Source organism: Falco punctatus (genome assembly GCF_963210335.1).
Source record: "Falco punctatus genome assembly, chromosome: 2".
Taxonomy (NCBI): Eukaryota; Metazoa; Chordata; class Aves; order Falconiformes; family Falconidae; genus Falco; species Falco punctatus.
Window position 1 is genome coordinate 92,707,101 of NC_137581.1, and position 26,477 is coordinate 92,733,577.

At 39.5% G+C, this 26,477-nt stretch overlaps 2 protein-coding genes across 4 annotated transcripts in view; one reads left to right on the forward strand and one right to left on the reverse strand.

Moving 5' to 3' along the window:
- Window positions 1-397: 397 nt before the first annotated feature.
- On the reverse strand, window positions 398-21,839 carry SYAP1 (synapse associated protein 1). Its single transcript, XM_080377163.1, has 9 exons — window positions 21,528-21,839; window positions 16,951-17,069; window positions 14,762-14,828; window positions 13,009-13,082; window positions 12,566-12,705; window positions 10,697-10,842; window positions 4,150-4,208; window positions 3,007-3,154; window positions 398-1,492 (listed from the first exon to the last, which is right to left on the reverse strand). Exons 1-9 carry the CDS (start codon window positions 21,724-21,726, stop codon window positions 1,365-1,367), a joined length of 1,080 nt encoding a protein of 359 aa, XP_080233289.1. The 5' UTR covers window positions 21,727-21,839; the 3' UTR covers window positions 398-1,364.
- Window positions 21,840-21,943: 104 nt separating this feature from the next.
- Window positions 21,944-26,477, forward strand: part of CTPS2 (CTP synthase 2) — a 79,157-nt gene continuing 74,623 nt past the window's right edge. The window contains exons 1-2 of one of the 3 annotated variants that reach the window (XM_080377159.1): window positions 21,944-22,251; window positions 24,494-24,699. In XM_080377159.1, the coding sequence (XP_080233285.1) occupies window positions 24,534-24,699 (166 nt within the window). In that variant the 5' untranslated portion in view covers window positions 21,944-22,251; window positions 24,494-24,533. Of the gene's footprint in view, window positions 22,252-22,951; window positions 24,700-26,477 lie in introns of those variants that run through there. The other 2 variants (XM_080377160.1, XM_080377158.1) reach the window with 2 other exon arrangements.

A 26,477-nucleotide genomic window follows, 5' to 3' on the forward strand; every position in this document is an offset into this window, starting at 1 on the left:
GGGTTTCTGTCCAAGTTCCTAGTAGAGACAATTTTAAATAGTCCTTTCTTACAGTAACAGCAGTTAAAACTACTTACTTCTTTTCAGTTCCTACAGGATGAACACTGGCTCAGTAATTACAGCTATAATCTTTTCAGTCTCCTTACAAAAGTCTTCTGCAAAATTATGTCATTAAGACAGATCTTACTGTATGTAACATGCCTATAATTCAATTGTGCTTAATGGCTCCTACCTACTTCATTTTACCAGTTTTCCTTCGTATTTGGAATTTCACGTATGTTTTGTCACAGAAGTTTATGAAATAGATGACAAACAGAACATCAAATTTTCATTTATATACATAAGGATACTGACTTAATGCTAGAACTACAGGAAACATCCAGATGCATAAGAAGAATAAAAAAAAAATTAAAGAAAACTTTTATTTAAATTCCATGTCTTAAGCACAATGACAAAGTATATTTCAGAAATCTGTGTAAGTCTGAAATACGTTTGCCCCTCACTCTGCCCTCCTGCCAAATAAATGAGCCAGTTTTATACATATCTACAGTATTTAATAAAGATAACCAAACCAGTCAAAGATTTTACATAAATGTTTCAGCACTTAAAGGAAAGAGAAACTTTTAATTTACTCTTACTCAGCAAAATTAAACGGAAAGGCAGCATCTTGATGATTTAACAAAACCAACAGTTTAATTCAAACAGTTAATAACTGTTCTTATTTAAATGTTTTAATGTTTGTCAGTTAATCATATCTGACCAATAATTAATCAGTAATTCTTTTGAAGTCTGATTGACTATTTTTTTAACAAATTATCAGCAGTTATTCAATAGGGGTTTCTAAAAATTCTTTGGCTACATACATTAAGGAAATTAAATACACATGAAAGATACTAGCTACAAGTACCTTAATAGTACACATTTACAGATTATACAGGGATCAGAGTGCAAATGTGATGAGTTATTTTTAAGGACTAAGTTACTTACAACATCCATTTTTACATCCCAAAGTTGTAGACAATACAAACTGAGATTTTAGATTTAGAATCTCTTTGTAGAGCTTCTTGACCATCCAAAAAAGCCTCAAACTAAACTGCTGCTTCATATAATAATGTTATCACTTTTAATTATGATATATAAACTGCAGTGTCTGTCTTTTTTTTTTTTTTTCTTCTTTTGAAGAATGTAGAAGTTCAGAAACTGCTCATATAAAGAACAGAAATACTGGTTGTATCCCGATATGGAATTATAATGATTTTAGATTTTTTTATGTCTTTTGAAGATCTTTTGTAAGCAAAATATGAAAGCAGAAATCCATGTCAGTCCTCAGAAAAAACTTAGGGTTATAGTGATTTTGAAAATGCTTAATTTTCTTCCTGCAGCATTTCTTCTATTTCTTTATCCCAGTTTTCATCACGTTTTTCTGACTCTGTCACCACCTCATACTCTTGAAGCTCTTGTTGTAATTCCTTTTCCCAATCAGCAGTTTCTTCTACAAAAGATAAATGATAGTGTGTAGGAACAAACTTAGTAATGTAGAATGCTGCGTATTGTTATAAAACTAGATGAATTTGCACAGAATCTCTCTTATATCCCCAAAACTTTATGGACGATTCTCCTTAAACACTAAAGAAACTTCAGGATCAGAATTCATATTCTTGTTGACCACAGATAGGAATTAATATATGACTATAATCTTATGTGTGTACTACAATATAAAAAGCAAATATGCAGCTTAGTTGTAACAAGCATCACTTTGCAAGCTCATTTCCTGCAGTCTTTCCATCTACAATCAACTGAATCTCCCTTTTTACTTTTAGATTTCTGGAAAAATATGAAGTTCATAAGTTTGTTGGATATACTGGGGTGGGTGGGGAGATATCAAGACCAAATACCATGGATAATTTAAAAAAAGCAGCAGGTATTCTCCTCACTGACATTTCTATCTAGGCAAGCTCATTTAATCAGTGTTAAAGGTAATCATATTTCATGCTTCAGGGCAAAGAATTAGTCAGAAGGCATTCCTGTGTTAATCTCTGTTTTAATTAGCTCTACCTATCATATGCAAGAGTATGTGGGAGGAGACGGGTGTTTGATGTGTTACATGTTGGTTAGCACTTCAGCCTGGATATGAAGATGTAATTCCATAGTCTAAGTCACTAAGGCCAGCTGAGATTTTTCTGAACAAATTACACGTTAATGACTTACTGAAACACTTCTATCAAAAAGCTAGATGCAAAGAACTGATATTATATATTAGAATTCCTCAAGTTTGGCTATGTATTGGAAAAACAATAACAATTTCAGAAAACAAGGATTCAGCAACATGCAAAACACATTGTAAAATAAATTATGAGAAGCACCTACATATACAAGTGGCTTCACAGTAAATTGTTCATTGTGTATAGCCAGAGTCACATCATCACAGATTGTTTTTATGCTTTTTACACTGGTATTAGTTCTTTTGAATTAGTTTAAGTGTAAGCCCTACTTTAATTCTTCTCATCATCCTCAAAGCTATTTGTTAAATTTTAACTGTTCAAATGCATGTAAACTTTTTACAGCAGAGGCATTTGGAAGCTCGGAGTCTGATGCGAATACTGCCTTTCTAGCTGGTGTCACAAAAAGAAAATGTAGCCTGACTTTCAAATAATGTACTTTTCAATTAAACAAAGAAAAATTTGTACACATAAAGAACTATGAAAGAGAAGGCAGGCAAAGGAGGAGGTAGAAAAAAAATACTCCACTGTCAGTTTCATAAGAGAGTGAGAGCCACCTAAAAACTGTTAGGTTCTTTGGATTTAAACTCCTCATAGCTACCATTGTGTACAAGATGTGTTTTACTGTGATGAGAATTATCATTAACTTCTGCAGCATTTCATTGCAGGTCACTTCATACGCTTTGTAAAACTATCACAAATCTACTTTCCTAAATTGAATTAATTTTTTTTTCAATCAACCTATCTTAGAATTGCTGTATTTAAGACACAGTAATAATAGCTTTACCTTCTACTACTGAAGTCTCTTCTTTCTTTTTGTCTAGCACCAGTTGTTCCATTTCTTTCCTTAGGTCTTCCTGATTCAGATTACAGGCATCAAAAGCATCACTCACGAATTCTGATACACCTGGACTTGTGGAAATCTCTTCCTCATCCTGCAGTAAGACAGTTTTGTATAAGCATATCCAAAAAGGGGGAAAAAAATGCCACCACTTCCACTCATGTGACTGCCTGCCTTTTAAATAGTCAGCAAAAACCCAAACCAAATGCATTACTCTGACAATTACTTTTCTTTATGGGTTATTTTTCTTTAAGACAATTTTTCTACAGACAAAACTGTTAAGATAGCTGTGCTGAAAAATGACCTGCTTTTCATCCTAGGCTCCTTTTTGTGCTCTCTTAAAAACTTTAATTCTGTTTTTGTAATCTTCAGAAACAATAATAAACTCCTAAGTAGTTTAGAACAGTACCTGAGACTAATATTAAATTTTGACCACAATTCAGTAACAGTTTTCTACACACAAATGAGATTAAAAGAGGACTGTTCTTTGGAAATCTTTCTAGCTTTGCTCCACTGCTACTGGCAAATAAATGCACAGCTCTGTGTCTGCCAAGAGTGTTCTCTGGCACTGATTTCACAATCCAGAAACGAACAAGGGTCATCACGTGTCTAAGTTACAGGTTTTTACAGTATCAAGGAGAATTCTTGCCGTTGCAATAAAATAACGTTGCTATTGCAATGCATCATTTAGAGTTCCTATACTTAATCCTGTCAATTGCTGAAGAGTTGGACAGAACATGGCACATGAATATTTTTTTATGAGGGTAACCCTCGTATCTAAATACAATGCAAACCTTCTACTCCAAACATTTTGGAAATGTCACTCCTCAGAGTAAAAACGTTTTCTGATAATGTGCAGGATACTACTGAAAGTATTCTTCAGATAAACTACTGTTTCTTCTACTGAAAATGAGTTTAAAGTGTATGCACTGAAAATTAATATAACAGCAGTAGAGCAGCAGGTTAGAACTGTCAGTTATTATATTATTATGGTTTCATAGCACAGCTTACGCAAAAGGATACACAACTACCTCTTTAAGTAAAAGTTTCACATACTAAATACCAGATAAAATATAACAGCGTTTTTACCTCTTGAGATTTTATTTGAGGCTTTATTGTAACAGGTGGTGTTTTTGGCCGTACTGTTTCTATCAAGAAGGAAATAAGAGTTAGGTTACATTTAAATACATAAAGGTCTCATTTAATCTGCATAGCTATTACATGTAGAAGGAAGTATTATATTTTAAGGAGTCTGGTAGTTAAAGGCTCAATTCAGCCACAGTAAAGCATTTGCAACAACAAAACAGAAGAGAAACAATTTTCTATTCTTAAGTAAGGTAAATCTAGCAAATAATTTCCTCATTATGACTCCAAAGTTAAATCACAAGAACACCTCTGCCCCTCAAAACGATCCAAAGAACTATGTAAATAGGAACAGCTAGATACCTGAAAGAACGTCTTCTATAAAACACTTACAGATTGCAGCACGTCACAAGATCTTTAAGGTTACAGAAGTGTAGACTTGGGTCATGAAATCTAGTTACTGCCTATCACAGAAGTTCCAGACTTCCCTGGTTGTACCCAACTACTACTGACATTGCCACTAGTTAGCTCTTTGGTATATCAGACTACACCTGTACACACACCCCTAAACACACCCAAGAAGTGCTTCGCAGCTTCTTTCACACAGGCAAAGGAAGTCACTGAATAACATAAAACCCTAGAAGCTGTTCTCAACTTCCTAAGAAAAATCGCTGTGCACTCTGTATTTAGTAGCATGGTGCTAGGAAGACAATTGTTTACAAGCAAGGACAGATCTTTTCCTTGGCAGGTAAAGGAATAGCTCAGCTTTCTTCCTCGTCCAGCTAGCAGGGTTGAGGAGTCACAATGAAAAGTCAGGTGGCTGCAAGAACAATTAATATACAGGGCATGTTGTGGTAGTGACGGAGTGCTTGCTTAGCAGTTCTATTTGTTCAAACATGCAAAGCAGCTCTGAGCTTGCAGCTCTGCTTACTGCAGTACGCCCAGGTGGACCTCTCTTGTTTACTCAGCAATTTCTGGAAGGGGAATTTTTTCAGGTTTAATTTTTTAAAATTAAGATCAGTTCCAATTAAAAGAATTCCCTAACGGGTAGCTGTCACTGCTTATACAGCTTATCTACTCAATGCTTACTGCTCTGTCCCATCTCTCTTCCTTCCACTTCCCGATCTTCAGAGGATCTGTTACTACACCCAGCACCACAGCCAGAGGCTCCAGCACTCCCTCCCTGCTCTGGAAGGCTGTAGAACATAGCACCAACTCTTTGCTGTTCAGCACTGAGCGCCCAAAGCACCACGCAACAGAGGTGCCTCAAGCTCCATCTGCTGCTGTCATGCAGCAGCAGCATTGCAGCTCTGCACTGGGCCGTGCACCAGTCTGAGGTGACCAGCATGCCATAAGCACTGTTCTGGATCTAGCCTGGCATCATCTCCTCTACTGCTAGTGTGCTCTCTGCCCCCGAGGTAACTTCATTCCCAAGTAAATAGCTACTAATACCTTGAAGAGGACTAGAATTTGGCATTTTGTTACAGATCTTATACAATCTCTACACTCTAACATGGAACGTTTTCCATTTGTTCCTTTTCTCCTTTCACATCTGTGGGAAAATCACCTTGGGGGCGGGGTGGGGGGGGTGGGGGGATGGGTAATTAGAGAAAAATTGGGTCCTAACAGAAGCGTAGTATTACAGAAAGCGTTTCAGGGTAAAACACAGCTATCACCTTCAGGACGGTTGGCATGCACAGAATCTGCATCACCACAGCTCCCTAAGCCACACAACCCGCTATCCTGGACGAGCAGTGGAGGGTGGAGTGGAGACCCCACGGCCAGGCTCTGTTGTGCTCCCTGCAGGAATGGGAACTTGATGGCACACACAGCTGATAAGCTGCATAGCGGCTGCTAAATGGAAGATATACGAGAAGATGCCTGTTGCTGGGTCAACAACTGCGGCGAAGACCAAGCAAGAGCCTCATTATCTGTGAGAGGAGGTTGGGAACTAGGCCCGCTCAGCGCTTCAAAGCCTTCAGGCAAGGACATGCTAACTGCTAAAAGAAAACAAACTGCTGAAGAGATAAAGCTCAAGGATGCCAGGGTAAAATAATTGTGGTAGTGGGAGATCGTGACCTCCTACTCAAATGGCCCCCCCGAAGAGAGCGGATCCCCCGCTTGGGGAGCATGCGTAGTGAATTTAAAATTAACTGTCTCTTTAAATGAAAGCGAGAGAACTTTACACCAATCATAATAAAGGAATGTATGATTAGAGTCACTCAAGCTCCACCTGGGAGTAAAGAGAAGTATAAAGAGTGAATGAATGAGGCGACAAGTGGGGAAGACACCACCGAGACAGACTCCTGGGACCAGCTGACGGGCTGAGCCTTTCTTCCCCCACCCTGGACACCTTGGGTGAGACTTAAACTAAGTACTTCTTCGGGAGACTTAGAAATCTCTCTAGAGAGTTACTTTTTAATATTTGTAGCCAGGCTATATTGCTTTTAACTTTTCCACATGTTTTATACTTTATAACATTTTCTTTGCATGTGCCTTTTTGCAAACAGTCACCATCACCTGCAATCCAAGAACCTGTATATCTGTTGCACAAATAAAACTGCACTGTTAAGTAGCTGGTCACCGCAGTTTCTCATTGAATGTGACCAAACCCTAGAGCAGAGGTCCTCAAACTACGGCCCGCGGGCAGGATACGGCCCCCCAGGGTCCTCAATCCGGCCCCTGGTATTTACAGACCCCCCCACCGGGGGTTGGGGGGGGGAACCAAGCAGCCGCAGATGTCGGCCTGCCACTGCATCCGCGCGCCGGCCCCCTGGTTAAAGAGTTTGAGGACCCCTGCCCTAGAGTGTGGCCATGCTAGCGCATTAGCACGGCGGGCCTGGCAGTGCCGACTGCCATCGGTGTATCCAGACCTGTGGTAGTTTAATATACATATTAAATGTGACTGGACTGATAGTGGTAAATTGGACATCACCTACAATTTAAAGCTAGCTGCACACAACCTCCCACACTGGTGAGGACAGCTGGAAGGTGGGGGGTGGGTGTATTTTCTGCTAAATTACTCCATTCCCTTTAACACAACATCAAACACACTAACATTCTGAAACAGAAAAGGAGGAGACAGAGAGATAAAAATGGAAGGTAATTAATTCTGTTTTATAGATAGTCAGCTTTAAGAAGAAACTCTGGACATTATGAAGAGTAACCAACAGGCAATTACTTCCCGTTTTCGCTTCCAATTAGGGAATCCAACCTTCAAAAAGGTTATTTAAATAAAAAATAACACAGACGATCCAAAGCTTCCCAATCTATGCCATTTTCAAATCAAACAAAAACCGTATTGTCTACAGTTAGGTAAATGTATCTTTGCTGTTACAAAATCCACAGTCATTAGGAAGTAAATCTACCTGCATAACCTATACTGGTCTTCTGAATTGTCTGAGATCCATAACACATCTAAAGAGAGTGCTGCTTTTTTGTTTTGTTTTTGTTTATTAAATTAAAATGTTTTGTTTTCAGTCAGAATGGTAATTCTACTAGAATAACTCTTTGGGTATTACACAGCAAGTTTCTCTTCTGCAATTTTCAAGGGTTTGGATGACTCAAAGATAATAGGTTTGGTGTTAAAAAGGGTCAGCTGCCACCTGTAGCATTGAGACACTTCAATTCAAGCAGCCACAGTTTCGAAAATGTGAGTACTCTACTGTTAGGAAAAAAAAAAAAAAAAAAGGAGGTTGCTCTAGGAACTTACAGTTTAAGACTGCCTATTTAACTACATGTTTAGCTTGCATAAAGGAAACCTTCAGCACTGTAATTAATGATAGAGTAACTTCTATTTGACTAGCCAGTCAGCCACAACAGCAGCAGCTTTCTTTTTTTTCTGAAATTGGTTTACTGAAGCAATGAAGTGCAGAAACAGAAATCAAATAAAAAGTTCAGTGGAAAGGGGAAGCATACTGATAGTAAACAGACTTCTCAGAAATTATGCTTATAAACAACAGCGAAGAAAATATCTTTTGGCAAAATGTATATTTTTAATCTTTCCAAATGCAACCTTTTCCTCTATACAAAGGACTAAATGCAGTAGCAAATGAAAGGATCCAATACTCAAAGTTCTATTGTGAGCCACTACAGAAAACAGAGAAGACAGTCCCTGCTTGTAATAGTCTATAATAAAATCCTATCAGTTGGTGTAATTAAAAAAAAAATAATCCAGAAATCCAAGAATGATTAAAAAAATCACAACAATAAATAAATAAATAAAATGAGATAAATGCATTTAGATGCCAGTTAGGTGCAAAAGTTTATGAAATTATGAAAATCTCGTGAGTTGATGGCACCTGCACAGGGTAACAGTAAACAATCTGCTCACAGAAAATGACAAAAATGGGAGCTGAATATGGTGGGAGTGTAGAAGTGCTATGACATGAACAAATGAGACTAAATACAGTCTATACTGAAAGGTACAGATAAAAGCTTTCTGTTATGATGAAACAGTTAGTGCAGGGCATTTAAGAGTAGCTTTTTCATATGAGAAAAAACCCAATTAAGTCTCAGTTTCCATAGAACCAATCAGTTGTTTCCTCATATAATCAACATTTTCTTTATTGCTTTTCTGTTTCTATGGAGAGAAAAGAACATGCTTACAAAACTACAAATACAGTAGAAAGATGCACTATCATGTAGTTCTCAAAACTGTCATTTTTAACCTCCACATATTTTATACTATGAGCAAAAGAATTACATCCTTACAGTAAACACATGGGGCTATTTCCATACTGTCATTATCAGTCTTCCCAGGGAGGGAACCTCGCTCCCTACAGACCAGGTGTGTGCTGGCAGTAGTTACTCTCCTCAGAGGTTAGCATCCTCTGGAGTACATGTGGCCTGTGGTCATTTTGCATAGATTTGGCCTAGATCTCCTCTGTGCTCCACATCATATCCTCAAGTGAGGCCTTGATTTTTAAATTTTTTTTAAGTTTACAAAGCCTGAAATAGCATGAATAGTGTTTCTATGATTGACAGCATGCTCTTCAACACGAGGACATGCTGCAGCGTTTGACTTCTATATAGCCCATTGGGACAGCAGACAACTGTCCCGGATAAAAGATATCAGAATTGGTGCCTCTTGGTCTGCAGTACATTCTGTAGTGACCTGTCCTGTCAGCATTCCTTGGATTTTTAACTCAGAGAAAACTACTTTGCTCATTCTAGATGGGGACCTTGCCCATGCTAACACACGTGCGCTCTGTATGAGACAAACTGACAGCAAAGGCACATGCAAAAAAAAAAAATACCCACAAAACTACTACAGTCCTTGTGAAAAGGTAACATCTATGCAACATGCAAGCCTGGCTCTCAAATTCCCTTTGTAACTTCCCCTTCACCCCAAGGATCAGCTGCCTGTGTTCAACAAGCCAAGGTCCAGCTGAGTAACCTTAGCTTAGACTGTGCAGAAAATTACCAAATTGCGCAAGAGACTTGTGAGAAAGTCTGTAAAAAGATAAGAAAGGTGAAAGTAGAAACTGAGGTAGGATTAGAAAGATGGGATCACTAGCAGTGCAAGGACTCAAGAGGAAAAATACCAGTATGGAAAGATATTATATTTGAAGGGGGGAAAAAGAAGCTAGCTTGGCAATGATCAGTTGGCTGTCAGTCAGGCCAGCAGTGTCAACAGGACATGAGCATTAATGGATTTCATAGATGATGACGATTTATTGGTGCTGGGGGTATGAGAATCTGTTCCCAGGTGCAGCAAAAGCTTTCTCCTTCTGCCTAATGTGTACCCAGCCTGCCAAGATTCTTCAGGTGTCTTACCAGGGGTTGGTGAGTGTACCTAGCTTAAACTAAGATTTAATGAGCTACTAGTTATCTTCTGTGTCTTTGCCAGTAACTGCTTTATACTCTTTAAGCTCCATAAATTCCTGCTTGCAGAATTTGTTTCCATGCAGATAAAGACACTCATGATTGCTAAGAGGGTCAGCAAGAACCATCTATATAAACTGATAAATACAACTGAAGGTACCTACATTGAAGCAGTTTTTCATCTCAAAGTTGAATCCCAAGTAGTCTCCTGGTCCCCATCTTCCTCCATTTCTATAACACATTGAGGGCCTTTCCATGTCCTGCATGTGTGTGTGCCTCCACCACTACAGTAATTCTACACCCATATCACTCACCGACTTCCGTTTGGTCTGAGGCCTAAGCAAAAGCAAGAGCAAACCATATGCCAGCTGGGTGGGCTGGCTAGTACCTGTTGTCTTATCAGGTTAACGAAAGGTACCTCCTACTTCTTTCTGACAAGTCAAAAAAGCACACCAGAGGCAACCAGGGATCTTGAGTTGTTATAAACCAAGTAAAAAATATCATCTCTTGACATCTCCACTCTTCTGACAAAGTTGGCAGGAATTGGAAAATGGCTTAAAAACACTAGGAGCCTCCTCTTCCCCAACCTGGTCAAACACCAAGTATGGTGAGAGAAGCCCTGATTTAATAGGAAATCCAGGATGAAATTTTGATGTAATCTGATGTATACAGTCAGTATGTATGACACTAACTTCATGAGCTGTGCTAAAACAAATCCTTTCCATACCTTTCAGTTGACTATCCTCTTCTCTGCCTTTGTTCTCTTCTTTTCCTACTGCTTGCTGTTGAGCTGCAAGTGCGGTGAGCTGTGCAGACTGTTTAATTAGGGACACCCTGTAGAAATAATTTCTCCAGAACACCTCCTCTTTTATGCTAGAGAGAACAGATTTTGATTACTACATTTGGAAATATGGTTCCTTTTACCATCTAGCAATGAAGTGAAATTAAATATGCAGAGGGAAGGAGTAGACATAGCTGCCATTTACATAAAAACTTAAAAAGAAATTTGCGATAGTAACAACAGTTTAAAAAAATCCATCATTGTAGAAGTTCTTGATCTATTACAAGACAGTTATAATAGACCTGAATATATAATAATAATATTGTGACTTTAGAAAAAGCTTGACAGCATGCAGCAATACATAACTTGGGAAAGTATTATGCTGTTCCATCTCTCTTGCCAAATCACGTAAACAAACCAAACAAGCCAAATAACCCTGTTCACTTCCTCTCTAAACCCAACAGTCTATCATTATCAAACTACATTCATCTACATCTTCCCTAGACCTCAAGGTGGAAATGGAACATCTTTGATCTATAGGCAGAATACAGCAGAACTGTTTCACTATCCGCACACACCTTTCAGCATGTCTACAAGACCTTTAGTAACTATAAACTGCCATTTTGGAAACAACCAGCTTTTATAAGTGGGAGACTATTCCATTTCTTAGGTAGCATTTCCCCCTGGTAATTCCCCAGCAAACAAGAAAAGACCTAACTTTAACCCAGAGGTAACAGAAGACAGAAATGGCAAGACCCATGAGAAGGAGGGTGTATAGGTCAAGAAGGAAGGAACAAAGTAAGAGAGTGAAGTTACCTTCTTGCCCCTTCAGGCAAAACCGTGACTACTGAGACCAGGAACAGGAAAAAACCCCAACCCTATTAAGCAATGTGGTACAACAGGCAAGGACAGCTTGACCAAAGGCTGAAGACAGAGCATCAGAGACAGATCTGATGAAGACGTAGAATACACACAGAGCTTTAGGACTGACAGCAGCAAAGAACAGCATGAAAGAGGGTAAATAAAATGAGGAGCTGGGAACATTAATAAAAGGAGGAAATTTGAGAGAGAAAAAAAATCACCAAGAAAGATGTTTTCTTTCTTGTTTCCATGTGTAGAAAAGGAGGACTAATTTGGGACCTCCTACTTAATGAGAATCTTAAGCTTTAGGAGCAGAGTCTGGGACTGGACAACAAAGGAGAATAGCACTGGAATAAAGCTGGGATCAAGAAGCCATGCTGGAACAGGCCATAACTGCTGGGACAAAGACCTTATGGACCTTTTAATTAGGTCCACTAGAAGGAAGGCAGTCACAACACATGAGCTTTTCCCATTGCCTGTCCAAAATCAGTTTTTCTTGCTTGCATCATTGCTGTTTCATGATCCATTCTTTTACTGTTTCTCCAGGGGGCGGGGGAAGTGGCGGGCTCTGACCATCTCCGATAACCTTTTTGAGGTGTCAGTTACACCAACAACTCTGAACATTTTTGTTGCTGCATTTACCTTTGTTTGGGAAAAAGATTTTCAAGTAATTTAGCATGCTGGACATGGAAAAACGTAAGGCCTTTCCCATACTTAAGTCAACAGGTCCTTATTAGTTCTGAATGTCTAACATCTACTGCTGTTATCTCTTCCAACTGCTAAACTGCAATGCACATGCCACATTTCATGCACTCGAAATTAGCAGATACAAAATACATACAGAGGAGTATATAAAGGAATTGAAGCATGTGAAAGAAAAAGGAGTGATTTACAAATATTTACAGCTATATTGAAAGTACAATGATACATAAGTTACCTGCAGAAATTACTTACTGTTTGGGAACAAGATCAAACCTCATCCTATTAAGAAGTTCATCTTCTTGTAACATCACCATTGCAACAGGGTACATTTGATCAAAGTCAAAATTAAACTGCACACCTGCTGGAGGATCCCGCAGAAAATTTCGTCTATCCTTTGAAGAACACATTTATGGAAAAAAGATATCTTATTTCACACACAAGACCAGCAAGACAATTCCACCTCCCACAAAGCTGTAAAGCCTTTATAAAAAGGAAAAAGGTATTGGAGATCTATTTTGGCTCAAGTTGATAATGGAAGAGCTACTTTTGCACAGGATCAGTGCAGTGACAGGCACACTAAAAAAGTATATTGAAAATATATAATAATGCCAGCCAAACTTACTTTGGGGGAAAAGAAGGAAATTTTAACATCTCCAACAGAAAAAATTCAAATCTACAAGAAACTAAATGCTTACTGCTGATAAGGCCAGTATTTGTTGCTGAATTGTCTCTTCTTCATTGCTGTCTACCCAGGGAGGCACTGCTAATTCTGTTATTGAAAGGAGGAAAATAATTGCATGCATATTAGTTTTTTTTATAAAAAACCCCAACAACGAACACCTTACATAAAGTATCATATAATGTCATAGAAATAAGCAGACTTACATCAGTAAACCTATTGTTCCTTTTCCCTAAACTAAGCTCATGGCTTAAGAGAGAAACTCTAGGAGTGGATGTTTGTTTATCAGAGGTTTTAACAAAAAAAAAAAAAAAAAAAAGTTGCTGATCTCTGTTATTGTAAAACGAAACGTGTGGGGATTTCTTTGCAGTGTGCACCAGTCAAAATGTCATGCCTCTTAGTTTAGTTACTGAAGTAATGCTGTATAACTGGTTAAGCTGCCTGCAAATAGAAATTTCTAGATTCACTTTAAACATGTAAACTTTGTCTAAATTAAGTTTTCAAAATAATTTACTAATGTGTTAATTTTCTAACACCCTGAAGGCACTAATTCTTTAATGAAGAGAAAAATAAGTTATAAATTTATTATAAATTACAAGACATTATACACTGAATAAGCATACTTAAGTTCAGCTGATTTATATATTTACAAATACTTCCAAAATAGTTCCATAGGCTGTACATAGAGGAAAATGAAATATTGCTGATGTATAGAAATCTATTAATCTCTTCACCGCCAATGCAAATTCAGCCTACAGAGACATTATGCTGCATCTGTAACAGTTAACAAATAATTCTTGTGCACTCTAACAAACAATGCTTATTTGGCTATCCACCTGACATCAGCAGGATCTTTCACTAACATGGATTCACATCTGATGCTAATGGGCCATCTGTTACTTCTTTCTTCAATCTAGCTACCTATTTTCATGAAACTTGTACAAATATACTAACAGATGCTAAAGTTTACTAACAGAGAAATAAAGACAGAAATACAGACAATGCAATCACATCAGCAGTCTTGCAAGAAGAAACCAGACTAACATACTAACTGCAGAGAGTACGAAAAATTTCATCATGATCCATTTAAAACCAGCTAATTTTCAAGATTAACAATAGAGCCACTCATTATTCACTGTCAGAAATTATTGCATTCAGGCAACACATTAAAAGAAATAAAAGCCAATCATGAAAGGCAACATAAAAACCCAAGTGATTATTTTCAAGTCCTAAACAGATCCACTGATGTCAATAGCACATGGGTGGAGAACTCAAAGTTATATCAGAGATAATTACAAAGCAAATGATTTACGGGAAAGCAAAAGAGCAATTATGCCTCTAATGTAAGTAGAGCAACTCCTACAGCAACTAATTAAATACTATAGTACAAACACTAACCCACATTTTTCATTTCATTACAAAAATGTGACAATTGCTAAAGCTCAGAAGAAATCAGCATGCCTGTTTCCAATAAATATACAGGCTTAAGATTCGAAACGACAATAAGAGATCAGCTTTGCTAGCACTGTGACCTTTGAGTTAATTTCATAAAGCTGAATTTGGTTAAAAAAAACAAATCTAAACCAACTAGATAATGTAACACTAACCTCACTTAAAAATATCTTCCTGTTCCAAAATACATGTTAATTTTTTCCATAATGTGTTTCATTAAACAGACTATTGAAAGATTAGGTTTAGATACAGCTCAGTTTCCAGGAAGTTTCAGCTTATGCAGTGTATGCACTGTCAAAAAAAAGAGCATACATTACCTGATTTTTTTGTTTGCTGCTCTTGGACAAATTTTTTCTGTTCCTTCTGAAAATCTCCGATAATTGTCTAAAATAAAAATTAGGGAACCACAATAAACAAAAATTCACTCTTACTGTTTCATGTTCACTCAAAAGATGCTTTCAAATACACTGTGGAATCATATTCTTATATCCCTGGTGGCCCTTTCTGTAAGTTAATTAAAGACATTTAATGTAAATCACACATTTTTCCTTTACTGAAGCATTTGATTTTGCCTTAAAAGTTTAAACTATTGTGTATGCTTTCAAACTTATATTTATAGTTTTATCAAGTTCAGGGGACCAAAAAAAAAGAAAAAAGGAAAATCCTAGCTGATAATTTGATCATCAGCTTACCATGCATATACACTTATCACCTTACCATATCAAATACAGACAACACTGACTGTTTAGACTTATTTAAACACTTAAAAAAAATTACAGCATTGAATGCTTAAAGATACCCTTGGCCGTACAATATGTTTCAAGAGTAGCCCAAGAAATATATCCATTGCAGTAAACTGGATTTGTCAAATTTTTAAGCATGATTCAGAATGTCTACTTAGCTGAAATAAAATAATTTTGCCATTTATTTTGTTGACAAAATTTCATCAAAAATTATGTTCAGAAAGATCCTGTATTGAATTTAGAATTGACAAATTGAGAACTGCCTCGGAAGTTGGCATGCCATAATCTAGAAGTAACAATGGCAAATGTTCTGCAGTCGAAAGCAGAGGCAAAACCGCATGAAGCTAGAAATGAATAAACCACTTACAGCAGTGAGGTCTATGGCTTAACAAGTTAACAAAAAGCATTCAAGTCTTCAAGCTAAATCCTAATAAATTCCTAATCATTATTTTTCCTTCAACATTTTCCTTCAACAAGCCACTTTTTCAGTTTAAGATGAACATCAGTGAGAGAACTACTGTCGTGCCTGTTATACAAATAGATCATTGTGGTTCCTCCTGGTTGTAAGTTATGTGAATTTCAGTATTTATGGTATAAAGTAAGTCATATGGTGTAAGAAAAAAGCTTTAATATACCAAATAACCTTCTTTCTTGATTTTTGCTTTTTGATGTGGATCAAAATTATATTAGGCTCTAATATACTGTAGGAGATGTAACTCTGCTATTATATATAGATAGTTGTCACTAAAAATTTAATGAAATCTGGAGAGAAAATTTGATCATAACAAAAACTTGGAAGTGCCATTCGACGATTAATTTGGCAGACAACATGAACATTTAAGTATATCAAGAAATTGAATCTCATTGTATTAAAACGAACAAAAAAAGGCAACACTAGCTCCCCTGAAGGTGTCTGAGAGACAGAAGCAGGAAGAGGGGTCTGGCTGCATCTCCCATGGCTGATGCTCCTGGATGCACAGGCCCACTACAGCTGGGCTGTTTTTGGCCAGTTCCCTTTCCCTTCCCCTTCCAAGCTATGCTTGCCAACAGACACAGAACACTACATAGCACTTATTGCTGCCTTTTTTTTTTTTTTTTTTTAATTTTTACTTTCTGCCAAGTTCGTGACTTAAAACACCGGAATAACACTTGTTCCAGAAGTTATTCAACTGGACCTGGCAGCCAGCAACAGGGAGGACAAGAGGCAGGGTCAGGGTGAGGGAAAGAACAGCACAGTAGTATGCAGTTCCATTAACTCACCTGGTCTTATGAAACCGTACCTGTATAGCTTTCAGGGTCTTAGTACATAATATCTACAAAGCTGACCTAATCCTGAATCTTGCTTTAGAGATGCATGTAAGATGCAAACTATAGCATTCCTCTTTCCACCTAAATAAACTGGGGGAAAAACTCAACCCACACATCTCCCAGCATCCCCCAACTGCCCGTCTCTAGTAATCTTTCCAGCCTTTACTCCTACGCCAGCACTCTATTCATACTCTCTTCTGGCTTTTCTCCCGTGTATCTACATCATGAAGGAACAGAAAACAGGTGCAGTACTGACTAAAGCAGAGCGACCATTTATGGTGTGTCTACCATGAATAAACATTTCAGTCACATCATTTATCGTGACAGGAGATACTTTCTCTTGAAATATGTAATTCCTAAAGCCAGCTTAAAGAAATGTTATATGCCAGATTTGCCACACTGCAACAACAGTAAGCAAACAGATCTTTCAGATGAAGTATCTAGAAATAAAATACCTTATCAATGATACTGTCAATTTTTCCTTCTTCTACGGATTTCTTTATCGTCTGTGCTGTTTCGGCAACGGATTCCGATATCTTTTTTGTGGCAGCAGTGGCAAAATTGAAGAGGTAACCTTTCACAGATGAGAAGAGAAAAAAGATCTCTTTACATCCAGTTCTCTTACTAGATCTATTTTCCTTTCTCTTCATAGATTTGCATACCTACTTGAAAGCTGTCTTCAAAATCACTTAACACAGCTTCTGGCGTAAAAAGAACTCCTAAAATCCTATTTATCTCTTTCTAGTTCATATTCTTTAGTGATGGTGATCAAACTGTATGTTTGATCACAACTTTCTGTAATTCAAACCTATACACAAACGTTGTTTACTAAACGTTCCTAATGGTCCTTGAAATATTGCTTTCCAATGAATTTTCTGAAGCAATGTGTCTTTCCTAATTTCATTTAAGTATTTTTGAGACATTAAGCAAGAAAGTAACTTTAGCAACAGTATTAAAAAGAACCTTTTTTTTTTTTTTTTTTTTTAAGAAAACCAACATGCACAATAAGGCCTCATGAAGTAAGGTGCAAGCGCGTGAAAAATTTCAGGCAAGTAACATTTGAGAATCCTTCAATAGTCTTAAGATAGAAGCTTGCTCGTGATGTCTGTCCTGTTCTATTTTGCATTGTGTTTTTTTTTAGCTCCATAAGAAGCACTGTGGCCCGATTGCTTATTTTGATGAATATGTTCAGTATCAGAACAGCAGTAACAAGTATTTCTAAAGACTAACTAGCATTTTTTTATATTAACAGTGCTGAAGTGAAGAAAGGTGGCCAAGGAAAAAAACCACATAGCATGGGCAGTTGCACCATGCTGTTCATTTTTAATTAAGGAGAACAATCTTAGATGTATATCACAAACCTTTAGAAATATCAAGTATCACTTTATTGACAAAGGATCTTAAAACAACATTGGGATCGTTTATTTCTCAGATGATATGATGTCACAAGCACTTTAATACACTTGAAGAGTTGTATTATGACTGTAATATCAGTTACAGTATACACAACGATAAAATGTTGCTAAGTGCCATAGTAAATAGAATAATATTAACTGCAGAGGCATCTAGATAGATGGGAGCATTGGGCAATCATCAATGGCATGAAATTTAACAAGAATAAATGCCAGATTCTGCTCCAGGGAGAGCATAATGCTGGACAGAAGTATAAATTAGGAGAGGAGTGACTGGACAGTAGCCCTGCAGAAAGGGATCTGGGGTTGCTGGTCAACAGCAAGGCTCAGTATGAGTCAGCAGCGTGTCCCGCCAGCCAAGAGAGCAAACCACACCCTGGGGTACATCAAACACAGCATAACTAGCTGGTCAAAAGAGGTGATTATCCCGATGTATTCAGTGTTGGTGCTGCCTCACCTTGGGTATTCTGGGCCCTACAATTTATGAAGGATGTAAAAGTCCTCAAATCATCCAGAGGAAGACAACAAAGCTGGTGAAAGGGCTGGAAAGCATGTCCTGTGAGAAGTGGCTAAGGAATTTGGGCTTGTCTAGTTTGGAGAAAAGGAGGCTGAGAAGCAACCTCTTCTCCCTGATATCCAGTGGTAGGACATGTGGGAATGGCTCATAGCTGCCCCAGGGGAGGTTTAGACTGGACTTAGGAAATGTTTCTGTATTGAGAGGGTGGTCAAACCTTGGCACAGGCTTCCTAGAGAGGTGGTCGATGCCCCGTGCCTGTCAAGTGTTTATGCGGCATTAGAGTAGTCTGTTAACAACATGCTTTAACTTTTGGTCAGCCCTGAAGTGGTCAGGCAGCTGGAGTTGATGACCCCTATAGGACCCACACAACTGAAACAGTCCATTTTAATTCTAGGGTTAGAAGTAGTAATGGCGAATCTAAACTGCATAGTAACTATCAAAGATATATTTGAGGCATTAGAAAGAATGCAAAGCATATGGGATGGTAAGAATATTTCAGTTATTCCAGAAAAATCAACTGACTTTTATACAAGGGAGTTTCAATAAAACCCAGAACTTCTGTTTCAAACAGACAAAAACCGCTTTCATTCTCAACATCTCACAAAAATTCCAGTTTCCTTATGGGTTAGACATGTAAGAAATAACCTTAGCAAGCAAAACCAAAAAAAGTTAGTGTTTTAACACACAGTTGCTAGTCACTGGTAGAATGAGTTACACTGGAACACTCATGTAACCTTTTGGAAAAAACTGACTGTCCTCTTTATGGTATCACTAAATCAGTACCAAAATATGCAGAGGTCTAGCCAGCCCTTAAGCGAGCCAGTTTATATGTAACTTCCACGTATAAGCCACAGAACAGTGGCAATGAAACTTTCTTCAACTACTTGTTAGTATCTTTCATTTGTTATCAGGCTTTACAACCCACCACATGCTTCACATTGAATAAAAAAATGCTGATCTTTTTTACACTTTAGCTATAGACACATACACTGTCCCCCTTATGACAGTAGGGGAAGCAGTAGTCCACTGGATTGTTTCCTCCCTACCAGCTTTTATTGGTCATTTTATGTATCCCCAGAAACTTTCTCATATGCAATTGTTTTAAGTGCAAAAGTTGCCAAAACATTTGCTGTCCAGCAGCATTTTGGTATTGTTAAGCAAAGTGGTTTTGGACAGTCCTGTAACCACTTTGAAGAGAAAAATGCTTTTCATTCCCATCACAGGCAAATATTCTTCCAAACTAAGGTACTTACAAAACCTCAGTAAGAGGTGGTACTTAGCCTTAGAAAAATAGTGGTGGAAAACAACACTTCCACTTTCAAATGACCAAGGAATTTTTCCTCTCTCTTACAAATCTATGCCTGTACTAAGAATATGTATCTAGCAATACTTCTGTTAGTAGTTCACAATGAAAAACTTTCCTGAACTTTGTAATAATGTGATAATGAGCAAAAAATAACATTATATCAGGCTTCGTTTTTACCAGTAATCTTTTTTATGTGCTAGGGAAGTCTTTCCACACAGCCACCCTGGTTGCTAGTCACGCAGAAGTTTCTAGAGTTATCATGTGTTAAAACAGTGATGTCCAAATCCTTATTAAAAAAGCCTTTCCACCACAATCTTCTCTGGTGTCACAGACAATGAATCCATGGATCACTAAACCAAATTCTCATTTCCAGAGCAAATTATGGGATGGACCTTTACATCTGTAACAGTCAATATTTATTCTCCCCCTGAAATTCAAAGTCCTTTTTCCCTCCTCAACAATCAAAGTGACTACCAGATTAGGATCTATTTACAACAACCATACATTTGAGGAAACTACACAGATAAACTGCTGCAGCCCGGATAGCCTAAGGCAAACCATAGTAAAGAACCATCTCAGAATAACCTTTCAGATGATATTGGTCCAGTATTTCAGAGCATCAGTAAAATTAACCAAAACCAAAAACAACACTAGCAACTAGTATGGAGCTGTACTTTGGATTAATTCTTATCTAAGATTTCACTAAAGTAAACCAGAATGAATTTTTACCTATAGCAAATTACAGCCTTGCCTCATTACAGAGGAGCTCAGCAAAAATCAAACTCCATTACCTTCCTATGAAAAAAATAAATCACAGAAACCCCACAGCAATTCATGAAGTACCCTACTCTAAATGTACACATCACTTCTCCCACCGTGACAACCAAACAGATACTCAAAGGAATGGTGTTCCTTTAGTAATAATTCTGAAAAAGATGATAACGGAAAGAAACACTTTTCAGCTATTTAGTTGGTTCATATTTTATACTCCCAAGTTCTTCTAAAATGTTTTTTGATTTCCAGTGAGGCAATATGCTTTAATAGTACACAGAATTGTTGGCAGCTTGAGCAAACATTTCTCATTGCCAGTAACTGCTATTTAAAACAAATCAGTGAATTGCAGAGAAATGAAGACGAAATTAGAGAATTAGGTCACTTCCAAAACTCCAGCTTTATCAGTTGTGTAGGATTGTTTCAGAACTGGGGAAAAGACTGTGCAATCTGTATGAAGATCTCCATCTTGTGAAATACACAGCAGTTATGCATGCCATAGCCTGCAGTTAACAGACAAGATTTAAGAGATGCAAAACAAAGACATGTGAAAACAGAAAAGGGTAGGAAACACTAACTTTTAAAACTTTTCACTGAGATAATCTTTTGTAGCAGCTAACCTAAGCTGAATTATCGTTTACATCTGAAAAGATACGCATCAGGTTTGGGTTTTTTTCTTTTTTTAAAGTCTTAGGTCACCTCATAAACTTGTGCTCCCCATTTTGCATCACCGTACGAGCCACATCGGAGCTGCTGCTATCTAGATAAAAAACGGGTGTTCTTTTGCGTCCGTTGAACTGGGAATAAACACGCTCAACTCATCTTACAACCTACCCGTAACTGTTTAGCTCAACTACAGCTTCGGTTTAAGCGCCAGCGATAAGCATTAGCAACTACTCTGACCTCCAAACGTGCGTTAGCCGAGCCAGTCCCCCCTCCCCCGTCGCTGCCCTGCGCTACTCGTGGCTGCCCCGGGGCTGAGGGTGCCGGGCCGCCCCCGCCCCGCGCTCCCGGCGGGACACTCACTGCCGAGCCCCTTGGCCTGGCTGAGCAGCGCCTCCGAGTCCACCTGCAGCTCCGCCTGCTCCGAGCCCTGCACGGCCGGCTCCCCGCCCGCCTCCGCCTCCTCCTCCTCTTCGGCCGAGCTGCTCCTCTCCTCGGGCGGCAGCAGCCTCTCCTCGCCCGCCCGCTCCAGCCCCAACCAGCTGCCCAGACCGCGTAACATGGCGCAGGAGCGGCGGGAGCCGCGCTCGGCCGTTAGCGGGCACTCCCAGCGCCGAAGGGCCGGCGGCTCCGTACGCGGAAGCCGGGGCGCCCCGCTACTTCCGCATACGCCACTTCCGCCCGTCGCGGGGAAGGGCGGCGCCCTCCGCTCGCCTCCCTCTCGCGCGGCCGCCGGGGGCGGGGCAGGCGGGGCGGCGGAGCTGGCGCGCGAGGTGGGGAGAGCGCCGCCGGCGGCGGGGCGGGACGCGCGCGGGGCCTGGCGCTCCTGGCTCGCGGGGCCGCCGCCGAGCGCCCGCGCCCGCCTGGCTGCTCTGCCCGCGCCGGGGCGGCTCCCCCTGGCTTGTCGCACCCTGAGGGGGGGCGGCGGGCTGGGCTCGCCCGCGTTCCGCCCGCGGCCGGGGGGCGCCGCCCGCTCCACCCGGGGGTGCTCCCGCAGCCGGTACGGGGCAGCGGCCGCACCTGGCCTTCGCTGTGGGGCTGCGGGCGGGGGTGCCCGCCCTTAGAACCGGGCCGGCGGCGCGGGGCGGTAAGTCACCGGCTGGCGGCTGGCCCTCACTCGGGGGGGGTGGCCCGCCGCGCTCTGCGCCGCCCGGCCCCCGGCCCGCGCTTGGCGGCCGCCCTCCGCCGGCCCTTCCCGCCCGCACCTGGGCCGCCCGCCGCCGCCCTGAGGTAACGGCCGGCCCGGCTGCTGCGGCGGGGCGGGGGCGGCCCCGCTCCCCGGCTCGGCTGCGGCTGGTGCGCGGCACGGCCGGTGCGGAGGCTCCGCAGTCCCCGCTGAGCGCAGCGAGCCCTGTTGGCACGGGGCTCCATCGCACCAAACGGAGCGATTCGCGTCCTGCTTGTGCCGGTTTCCAGTTCCCGGCAAAATGTTTCCTGCCAGTGTTCTCTTTTTGCTTGCCCTTCACTATTTCCTTCTCCTCCTACAAGTGACTTCCCACGTGGAAGCCTTTATGTCTTTTGCAAGTAAACTTTGTGTTTCCTTCAGCTGCTGGGAAATTGCTGTTCTTGCCAAAAACCACAGCGAGCTTTTTACTTTGGTTCCTGTGAGCGAGGTGATAGAGTTTAAAATCTTTGCAGTGGCACATACTTAAGATTTATACCTGTTGAAATAATTTCTCCCCTCCTTCCTTTTCCTGAAAGTAGCTTTGATGATTATGAAATGTTGACATTACATTAGCTGATTTATTAAGGAAGAGTCTGAAACAGGAGGTAGGCTCAAAATTTTAAAATCTATGGTATTAAAAAAATTGCGTATTAAAATCAAATGGCAGGGAGAAGTTAATTCGCAAGGATCCTTTTCTTCTGAGTTAAATACTTTTCGTGGCTGTGGTCTTCCTTTTGGCCGTATTGACAAGGAAATAATGGTTTATTAATTCCTATTACCAAGAAATATAAGTGCATTGATAATAAGCGTTGTTACATTCTTGAACTTGTCTCCTGAAGATCCAGGCCTTATTTATGTTACTTCAATATCATAAAAGGAAGAATTACAATGTTCGATTGCTAGTTGCTGCTTAATACCAGCAGCTGAAGAACCATACTGCTTTGGTTTATACTGAGTGCAGTTTGATTATGTACTGTTGCATGTTGTTTTGGATTAGTTAGGTACTTAAATAAGGAAAGATTTTCTTGGCCCTAGAATTTTTGCTCTGGGGTGAGCCGTGCTGTCATTATTCAAAAGTTATTCCAGTGATTAGCCTCCACAGCTGCCTGAATGTAATGCGAATACGGTTACGGATGAGATACACACATCATCATCCTGTAGTCAACGAGAACAGCACACTGTAACAACAAAAAGGGTGATGAAGAATTTTTAGTGAGTAGTAATTACCTGAATTTGTATGGGGTGGTCTCATAATCTTTTTTTAGTGATTCTGGTTCCCTTACCATTCGTACTCATACACAGTGCAAGGTGGCAGAGACATGTTAGCATCTATTAGATTATCCCCCCGTCCCCCCAATCATACGATTTACCTAGTATGGTATTTCGATCTTTTAGTTCATAGCATGTCCTTTTTTTTTCAGTTTTAATTATCTGGACTTCTTATAAAGAACCAAATTTTTAAGAGAGGAAGTTTCTGTGTCTGAATAGTTGTTTTTGCTTCTGCTAGTAGTGTTGTAGAGCACTGTGAAATACGGTGTTGTATCTTATCAAGGCTTCAGCACCATAATATGCATTAATTATCGTGTTTCTATCTTCACGGTATAGTGTTTGTGAGTGCTCATAGTTTTGCGAAGAATCATTTATTTTGCAGTCTAGACAGGGTAGCAGAGACTGGCAGGTTGGCCATGGCAGGGATCTCAGAGGTACTCTGTCCAGGGTTGCTGTTCTGAATGCGTGATAGTAATGAGTGCTCTAAGGTAACATCAGGTGGTTTCTCTAAATCTGAAACTTAAAACATTTACATGTGAAATTATTAACCACTTTAATTTAGACAGAATCCAGGGTGAGATCCATCTTGCCTAACTTACAGTTCTGAAAGTTAGTTGGCTTTTTCTGTCATGGGGGAGGAATATGTTGTATGAACTCTGCCTCAGGTATACAGGGCATTATGTCAAAACGGCGTCTGTTTTTCCACCATCTGTGGGGATTAGGTACTTATGTATTGGTGTATAAACTGGGACAGATGAATCCTACTCCAGATTAAAAAATGGTAATTTTTTTGCCAGTTTCTGGAGGTTATTTAAACTTAGATTCTTTGCATACTGAGGCTGTTCTTCCCTGACATGATTTTACATTTGTCAGATGTATGTCTCTGTCATTTTAGGTTTCCAGCTCGGTATCTGTGTGCTTGTGCTGATTTGCCAATGAAGTACATCCTGGTAACTGGTGGTGTCATCTCAGGCATCGGCAAAGGAATCATTGCAAGCAGCATTGGCACCATCCTGAAATCGTGTGGTCTACGTGTCACTGCAATCAAAATTGATCCTTACATAAACATAGATGCTGGAACCTTTTCACCATATGAACATGGTATGAAGGACAGTGCTGTTCCTTTTTGCATAAATATTTTTGTTCACAGTACTGTGGTGTTTTGGTTGGGTTGTTTGTTGGTTTTTTTTTTTATAAATCCAATAGTATGGTAGTTATTAGTCATTTTATGATCTATTTTGCAATCAATTTTGCAATCTATTTTTGTATGTTTTCCTTACTATGCGTTCTTAAGGGCATTGCCTGCTTTAAGTAAAGAGAGGAGAAGCTTGTTTGTTGAAGACACTTTTATGAGTAGATGCTTAAAATACCACTTTGTTGGGAAAATCCTAGCTGTAGACCTTGTTCAGTTAATGCTATCTTCAGTTCAACTTTATTCCAATTTTTATTTTTTTAAATAGTACTATAAAATTTATTTGAAACTGAAGTCCTCGATAGTTAGTGAATGTATGCTGTTACCTGGATGTCAGGTGTCAGTGCTTTCTAGTGTGTCTTCACGTGAGTTAGATTAAGTTCTCATTTTAGTCAATGAGCATCTAGTCAAAACCATCAGTGAAGCTTAGAGAACCAACTAATGATATCATTTTAAACTAGATACTTAGTTTTGTTGGTTAGTTCTCTAAGCCACATTGGTTGTATTGACTGCATTGCTGATGAGCTGTAAGACAGTCTGACGTGTTTATAATGTTGAATGTTCCTTCAGCTGTCAGGGTTGTTACTCATACATTTATTAAAAAAATATGGCTTTCAGAGTTCCAAAGTACCTTCAGCCAGTAGACATTTCAAATTCTTTTAACTTGTCAGATTTTGTCGGCTTGCTTTTAGTCTAGACCAAAACTCTTGGATATAGAGATGAATGTGTTTATCTCCTGAACTGAAAAAAGATCACTTTGCTTTTTAAGTGGAGGAAGAGCACAGCACTTTCAGACCTTTCTCAATAAGCCAAGTTTCCCCAATCCAGTAGCCCTGCACTTTCAGATGTGCATCTGGTGCTAATAAGGCAGTTGACTGGGAAAGTTCTGTCTTCCTTGGATGGTAAGACTCATGTGATGACTTAAGATTGTGAGGATATATTCCTCCCCTGGATCAGGTACAGAGGAGAGGCGACACTATGGCATGTAATTCCCAAATGATTATTTTTTGTTTTCTTCTCTGTTCACTTAAAAGTTTCTCATTGATTGTTAAGAAACGTTGCCTTACTGGGTAATAGCAAGCCTCTTTTGTTAATGGTTTGGCAGAAATGTGATTGTTTAATTTAGTGATTTCCAGTTAACTAAAGAGTTTGTTTGGTTTTTTTTAATAATATGTCCAAGGCATGTTTATGAGAGATATTGGTTCCACTCTTGTCTGTTGGCTTAAATGATCTCTTAGTACAGAGGAGGTACTCGGGCCTCACAGGGTCAGGCATAAATCTTCCACTGTGTTGTACATATTGTGGTGGTTTTGTTTAAACTGTTCTTTGAAATGGAGTGTTGTATCTTGACGGGATATATATTTCTGTAGACCACACTGTTCCTTCAGGAGAATTGCTGCTTTTTTTTTTTTTTTTCTTTTTCTCTTGTGCATTAGTCCCATAATTCATTGGGTCATAGCAAAATATTTTATGTTTTTTCTGAAGAGCTTTCCAGCTTTACCTCAAGATCTAGCACCTTTAGTAGAGACTCTTTAGAGGTCTAAGAAAGGTCTGAACCTGAAGGATATTTTAATTAGATTTTTCAGGGTCAGAAGTAACCCTAGCTGGGGACATAGTGAACCAAATATACAAGATGAAACAACTGAATAAGAAACAATGATCATGTTTGAAGAAGCATCATAACTTT